At 46.0% G+C, this 8,234-nt stretch overlaps 1 protein-coding gene across 2 annotated transcripts in view; it reads left to right on the top strand.

Moving 5' to 3' along the window:
- Positions 1 to 236: 236 nt before the first annotated feature.
- Positions 237 to 8,234, top strand: part of bcam (basal cell adhesion molecule (Lutheran blood group)) — a 99,242-nt gene continuing 91,244 nt past the window's right edge. The window contains exon 1 of one of the 2 annotated variants that reach the window (XM_045713016.2): positions 237 to 507. In XM_045713016.2, the coding sequence (XP_045568972.1) occupies positions 438 to 507 (70 nt within the window). In that variant the 5' untranslated portion in view covers positions 237 to 437. The remainder of the gene's footprint in view (positions 508 to 8,234) is intronic. The other variant, XM_045713017.2, reaches the window with a different exon arrangement.

Genomic DNA, 8,234 nt, shown 5'->3' with positions numbered 1-8,234 from the left:
TGTTGAAGGCTAAGGAACAAGAAATAGTGGCTGGAGTGGGCAAGAGTTTTTACTTTCCACTTCGGTGTTAATGTTGTTTTTGAAAATCTATTTGAACTTTTCAAAAACCGCCTACAACGATGTAGGCATAGTTGAATAGTCAAGCAAGTCTTTTCAGGGCAACTGAGTTGTAGCGAGAGAGAGAGAGAGCGAGGAGGGGCGTGGGGTCACCTTTTGTGGAAATACATCAACCAAGACTGCCACCAGCATCAGATTTCTAACTGTGAGAGGGAGGGCGGGATAGCGCTCGCTTTATTGAGAGAGACGGAGAGATAGAGAGAGGGCGAAGGAGAAACAACTCTGGACGACTGAAGACTTGCTGCTGCCACAAATACATAACGACAGAAACACCTAAAGAAACACAGCTAAATACATCTGTAAAAGTTACAGATCGAGCCATGGACGGGTTGGTTACATTTGGACGCACTTCTCTCTTGTGCACCTTGCTGCTTTGCTTTTCATTGCAAGGTAAGACACTTCGATTTCACGCGTCCCTGTCTAGTTTATATTAGAAAGTAAATATTGTTTTAGCCCAATGCTGCTCGTTCCTCTTGGTTGGAGGCTGTACATGTCTTCATTGACTGCACCGTTGTTTTATCTTCAACTATCGCAGTGCGTTATATCATAGTAGGCTATGGACTGCGTATCATATTACGAAAGTGTTTGAAATGCATTAGTGGGTTATACAACTTTAATGTACCTTGTGCGTGTTTTGTTTGCTTTGGCAATTTGTTCTTGTCACCCGCTTTATGTGAAAACAACCTGTTCATGAGTGCCAGACTGTGCCGAAATAACAGGTGTAAATCGAGACTGAAAATCTCGGCATTTTTGTCACTAAGCTATTTTTAAACTATTAGAGAAGAAATACTTAAATGTAGGCCAACTCTTTGCTGTGCAGCCCATTTTAAACGAAGTGATAAGACGGATCATGCTAAATTCGTGAGATGTTTTAGAGGTTAACCCAGACTGCACTTGCCCTTTTTAGTCATGTGGGAACCCTCTGCTCGGCAGTGGAGTGCACTTCTGAGCGCACAACGGACTGCAGTAGCCTGTAGCTGAGCCTCAGCCTGTCGCTGCCGGGATGGCCGCTGTCTATGATCAATGAGCTAGCTTGCATTATCTGCCCCAGATTTGAGAAAAGTCTCATGCTTTCAAACGCTATCATTTAGTTTTTCCACTCCAATGTTCTCTTGTCTCTTATGGATAAAAAGGTTACAAGGCTACATACATGTTGAGTCCGTCTCTGCTGTTTGGCCTTGTAGGGTGGGGTGTGCCCATTTGACCAAGCCTCTCTCTCTCTCTACTTATCTATTGCTCTCCCTCACCACTGCCTCTCACTCGTCATCTTTTTTTGTTATCTCTCACTCTATCGGCAATATTCTGTCTCTCTTTTTTTCTACATCAAAAATCCCCCTCTTTATCTCCCCAATCTGAATCTCTGCCTCTCTGAGTTTACTTGGCTGGTGTTCAGCAACACCCCTCCCTCTATCTACACCCATCCCTCATTTTCTCTGCATCCCTCCCTCTCTCCTGCTCCATTACTCCCTCGCTCTGCACCATCCTTCACTCTCTCCAGCTCCATCCCTTCCTCTCTCCAGCTCCATCCCTTTTTCCTTTAAACCTCTACCACAGCGTTCTCAGATCTCCAGTTCCACTACCCTGTCCTCTCCACCCCTGCTCCTCCTCCCTCCATCCACTCTTCACCTTGTCTTTCAGACAGTTGTTCTCCAGGCTGTGTGGCTGTTTGTTTTTGAGCCCAGTCTTTCATGATGCCACTGTGTAGACTGTGTGTCTGAGACTAAACAGGTGTCTGTACTAAAAGCCAAAGCCAGCTAATGGAAGGCCTGGTACCTCACGTAGGAGGCGGAATACAGCAGTGGGTGGTGCCTTGATTGTAGCTAAGTGAGCTCCTGTTCTTAGCTCTTCCAGTGCCCACCCCTGGCCCTTTAGTCTGTACATAGGACAGTATGAAACACTGTAGTCCCCGCCTCCACGGCAACCAGTCCAGGTCCAGGACACCCCTGCAGTGGCTGAATAGAACAGCACTCCCCTAAACTTTAGTGCAGTACGCCTCTCTCTCCTACCTCTTCTATCTTTCCCTCTTCTCACCTCCAACCCGTCCCTCTCTCTCTCCCTCCCTCCCCCTGGCTCGTTTGTCTAATAATAGCAGTGGGACACTGTCACGCACACACACACACACACACACACACACACACACACACACACACACACACACACACACACACACACACACACACACACACACACACACACACACACACACACACACACACACACACACACACACACACACACACACACACACACACACACATATCCTGACTCACCACACAACTATAACACGCTACACACTCACCACAAAACTATTCCACGGTGCACCAAAAAGGACCACAGGACACATAACACCACACACATAACACACCCCTGTGGGAGTGTGTGTGACACAAATATGCAGTGCATGACATCCAGACCGTCCCAGGGTGCTTTGCATGCCTGTACCGATGGCGGCGCAATTGACCTGTGACTGGTTTAACTGTACAGGTTGGAAATGTCTCCCTCGGCATACCATACCATGTCACCCAGAGTTAGAAACATCAACAGCCAAACTTCTAGAACGATGTCATGCCGGCCAGGGATCAGAAAGATTAGTCAGATTGAGGATTATTTCTGATTAGGAAAGTTACTTTTTAACTAGTAAATGACTGTATCACACCTGTTCTTTGCAATGAGGCGTTTGATGTGTTGGAAGTTCCAACAGCTCGCCGTAGGGGAAACGTGTAGCGTATGCAGCAGTTGTCTATTGTAATTTGTTGTGTGGGTTTAGATAAACATTGGTGGGTTTTGTTGGTAGAAAGGTGCTTTTGCTTCTTTCACTTCCTAAAAGGGTTCGCTGGCTGTACTGTCTCAGTCTTGCTCTCTTGTGGTGAGAGGGGGTGGGGTTGGGTGAGGAATGGTGAGGGGGGTCACTAAGGAGGGTGGGGTCAGGTGAGGAAGTATGGGGGGGGTCACTGAGAAGGGTGGGGTCAGGTGAGGAAGGATGGGGGTATCACTGAGAAGGGTGGGGTCAGGTGAGGAAGTATGGGGGGGTCACTGAGAAGGGTGGGGTCAGGTGAGGAAGGATGGGGGTATCACTGAGAAGGGTGGGGTCAGGTGAGGAAGTATGGGGGGGTCACTGAGAAGGGTGGGGTCAGGTGAGGAAGTATGGGGGGGTCACTGAGAAGGGTGGGGTCAGGTGAGGAAGGGTAATGGGGGTCACTAAGGAGAGTGGGTTCAGGTGAGGAAGGATGGGGGGGGTCACTGAGAAGGGCGGGGTCAGGTGAGGAAGGGTAATGGGGGTCACTAAGGAGAGTGGGTTCAGGTGAGGAAGTATGGGGGGGTCACTGAGAAGGGTGGGGTCAGGTGAGGAAGTATGGGGGGTCACTGAGAAGGGTGGGGTCAGGTGAGGAAGGGTAAGGGGGTCACTGAGGAGGGTGGAAGAGAGAATTGCTGAGACAGGCCGTCAGCTGAGTTCAAGGTGCTGTAGGAAACTCTGAGCTTCCACCCTTTGTCTATCAACTCCTTAATTCCCCCAGTCATTTACCCGTGGACATCAAACAGCCCCTCCCCTCCATGTGTAATTATTATGGTATTAGAGCAGAGAAATGAAAAGCCTGCCATTTAGCCAGTGGAGATAAAAGCCAGGGAGCTTCTTCAAGATTTGTTTTTAGAGGGGGTCAAAAACGCTGAGGGTATTCTAAGTTTGCAGATGTAGGATCCTCTTTTGTTGCTGAGAATTTTCAGGACATGTAAACTCGTAGTGTGTTTGAGTTTTAAAAAGGCTTCTAAAATGTGTAATTTCTACTCTGAAATGTCACACTTAATTTGCCCTAACAAAAGATTTATCAAACCATACAAAAATTTCCATTAATTATAATCCACATAAGAATTCCCATTTCCTGTTGCTGCAGGATTGTTTTCCTGCTGTAGCAAACTGGCTCAAATGACGGTCCTACCTTTGTAGGTGTAGGAGCACTGGGACTGCTATTAGTCTGGGTGATTCATGCTGCTCCACTGGGTTTGGGTTAGAGGGGAGATAGATAGAGACGGAGCTCAACCCTGAGGTCCTATAGTAATGAGTGGTATTCCTATGGACAGGTTGGGCCTCGCCCTGTCCTGAGTGTCTGTGCATTCAAACATTGTTTCTCTGGCCTCTTCACAACACACTGGTGCTAATCCAAAACACACAAGACTTTACAAGGTTGGGCCCCATTCACCACCAAGACACCGTACTACACCGCTTGAGCTGTGGCCCCTTCATACATCCACCGCATTTCAGTGGTTTGGCAGCTTTCCTTTCATGTGATATATGCCACTGTAGTGGTTACTCTCTGCTGTGTTCATGTAGACCTCATTGTAGTGGTTACTCTCTGCTGGGTTCATGTAGACCACATTGTAGTGGTTACTCTCTGCTGTGTTCATGTAGACCTCATTGTAGTGGTTACTCTCTGCTGGGTTCATGTAGACCACATTGTAGTGGTTACTCTCTGCTGTGTTCATGTAGACCTCATTGTAGTGGTTACTCTCTGCTGGGTTCATGTATACCTCATTGTAGTGGTTACTCTCTGCTGGGTTCATGTAGACCTCATTGTAGTGGTTACTCTCTGCTGGGTTCATGTAGACCACATTGTAGTGGTTACTCTCTGCTGGGTTCATGTAGACCTCATTGTAGTGGTTACTCTCTGCTGGGTTCATGTAGACCTCATTGTAGTGGTTACTCTCTGCTGGGTTCATGTAGACCACATTGTAGTGGTTACTCTCTGCTGGGTTCATGTAGACCTCATTGTAGTGGTTACTCTCTGCTGGGTTCATGTAGATCACATTGTAGTGGTTACTCTCTGCTGGGTTCATGTAGACCACATTGTAGTGGTTACTCTCTGCTGGGTTCATGTAGACCTCATTGTAGTGGTTACTCTCTGCTGGGTTCATGTAGACCACATTGTAGTGGTTACTCTCTGCTGGGTTCATGTAGACCTCATTGTAGTGGTTACTCTCTGCTGGGTTCATGTAGACCACATTGTAGTGGTTACTCTCTGCTGGGTTCATGTAGACCACATTGTAGTGGTTACTCTCTGCTGGGTTCATGTAGATCACATTGTAGTGGTTACTCTCTGCTGGGTTCATGTAGACCTCATTGTAGTGGTTACTCTCTGCTGGGTTCATGTAGACCACATTGTAGTGGTTACTCTCTGCTGGGTTCATGTAGACCTCATTGTAGTGGTTACTCTCTGCTGGGTTCATGTAGACCACATTGTAGTGGTTACTCTCTGCTGGGTTCATGTAGACCTCATTGTAGTGGTTACTCTCTGCTGGGTTCATGTAGACCACATTGTAGTGGTTACTCTCTGCTGGGTTCATGTAGACCACATTGTAGTGGTTACTCTCTGCTGGGTTCATGTATACCTCATTGTAGTGGTTACTCTCTGCTGGGTTCATGTAGACCTCATTGTAGTGGTTACTCTCTGCTGGGTTCATGTAGACCACATTGTAGTGGTTACTCTCTGCTGGGTTCATGTATACCTCATTGTAGTGGTTACTCTCTGCTGGGTTCATGTATACCTCATTGTAGTGGTTACTCTCTGCTGGGTTCATGTAGACCACATTGTAGTGGTTACTCTCTGCTGGGTTCATGTAGACCTCATTGTAGTGGTTACTCTCTGCTGGGTTCATGTAGACCACATTGTAGTGGTTACTCTCTGCTGGGTTCATGTATACCTCATTGTAGTGGTTACTCTCTGCTGGGTTCATGTATACCTCATTGTAGTGGTTACTCTCTGCTGGGTTCATGTAGACCACATTGTAGTGGTTACTCTCTGCTGGGTTCATGTAGACCACATTGTAGTGGTTACTCTCTGCTGGGTTCATGTAGACCACATTGTAGTGGTTACTCTCTGCTGGGTTCATGTAGACCACATTGTAGTGGTTACTCTCTGCTGGGTTCATGTAGACCACATTGTAGTGGTTACTCTCTGCTGGGTTCATGTAGACCACATTGTAGTGGTTACTCTCTGCTGGGTTCATGTAGACCACATTGTAGTGGTTACTCTCTGCTGGGTTCATGTAGACCACATTGTAGTGGTTACTCTCTGCTGGGTTCATGTAGACCACATTGTAGTGGTTACATTGCAGTGGAATAATTAAGATTTTTCATAAATCCTCATGATAGTGGATGAGCGTTACTGTGGACGGGGTTTAAGTCGTCCTAACCTTTTCAAATCCAAACTTGTGCTCTTTCTTATCTATCTGTGGTTTGTTCTCATGGTGGGAGAAATTCAAACAGTCCAGTTAGTGAATTGGCAGCAGGCAGGCAGACAGGCAGGCAACGGTGGTCATCCGGGTATGAAATGACAGGTTTCACGTGGTTAATTCTAGTTTGAAGTCAGCTAGCGGAGGATGTGCTTCACAGAAACACTCCTCAGAGCTTTTCATCCTGATATCATCAAAGGTCTTCAAAAAGAGCAGTTAAAGCCATGATTAGAATGCTGAGATGCAGACTCTCTCACACACACACACACACACACACACACACACACACACACACACACACACACACACACACACACACACACACACACACACACACACACACACACACACACACACACACACACACACACACACACACACACAAACAGGTACTCATACATAAACACATGCTTTAATAGTTTGGATTAATTTTGTCACTGTTCTAATTTCTCTCTTACCCTATCTCCTGTCTGTCTCTGTCTCTCTCCCTCTGTCTCCATCCTCCCTTCTTCTCCTCCCTCCCCTCCCTCACTCTAGCTCACCTTTTTGTTTTGGGTAATGGTGGCTCACTGGAGGGAGTTGTTGATGTGTATTGATGTTTGTGGTGATTTACTGTGTTGTGTTTACTCTGTTTGGAGCTACTGCTTTTGTGCACAGCCCAGAGAGGATGCTGGGAGGACGGTCCTGCTGTGATGTGTGCGTTGGATAGGGTGCTGAGAGATTGGGGAGAGAGGGAGATAGTGAGAGATATGGAGAGAGATTGGGGAGGGAGGGAGATAGGGAGAGATACGGAGAGAGGAAGCTGACTACCAGTGCCTTTGATTTCTCCATGGTTGCTGCTTCAAGGCTGTCTTGTCATTAGGGGCTTCATGGGGTTTCGAGGGGAGGAAGGAAACAGAGAGGGAGAGATGATGAGAGAAAGAGATCAAGGGATGGGACGAGGAGTGATTACAGCTGACTATTGTGTTACTGCAGTTCCCGATTGTTTTGTCATCTCAAGAGAGGAAGATGATAAAGATGATGATGATAGTGAAGAGAGGTGGCCGGGGGGTCGTAGGTCATTTCAAGTGCAGCCTTGAAAGGAGAAAGAATGGGGGTTGGGGGGCTGTATTGCAAGGAACATTTAAAATTCAAAAGCTATTCGGGGAGACAAGGTTAAGTGCTGCCGATGCATTTAGTGGGAGTGCAGTAGAAACATGCTGCGCCAAAGAGCCTTCATTCAGGATCCATGGGGCTTTTTAGGCATTCAGCACACACAGAGAGGATGGTCTGGCTATTAGAGATACATATAAATATGTGTCAGGCAGAGGGAGAGAGAGAGAGGAAGGATCATGGCCTACATATTACATCTATTGCACGCTACAACATGGCAACCCTCACTCCTGTTTCTTGGTCACCAGTTGTTCCTGGTTTGTCCAGACTGAAAGAGGGTGATACACACACACACACACACACACACACACAGTATACACACACACACACACACAGTATACACATACAGTATACACATACAGTGTACACATACAGGCAAAATAACATTTCGATTTAGAGCAATAAAGAAATGGAATAAATTAACTGAGCAAATCAGAAACCTTTCAATATATACATTTAAACATTATTTTAAAACAATTTAAATATAATACACAGAAATGTTGTGGGATTACAGTAGATGAAGAATTCATATTTTTTAGATTGATTACTTATTGGTTTATTACGTTAGTATATTATGAATGTTTGTAATAGTGTGTTATACGTGAAATTGTGTTTGTATATAAATTGTATTTTAATATTTAAGGACTCTTGGAAGATTAGTCCAAATGGGGACTAAAAGAGATCCAAATAAAATAAAATCAAACATACAGTATATACACACACACAGTATATACACACAC

The sequence above is a fragment of the Salmo salar genome, chromosome 02 (genome assembly GCF_965601325.2).
Source record: "Salmo salar chromosome 02, fSalSal1, whole genome shotgun sequence".
In the NCBI taxonomy this organism is placed as follows: Eukaryota; Metazoa; Chordata; class Actinopteri; order Salmoniformes; family Salmonidae; genus Salmo; species Salmo salar.
Note: the sequence above shows the minus strand (reverse complement) of the source record. Positions and strands in the feature narration are given on the sequence as shown.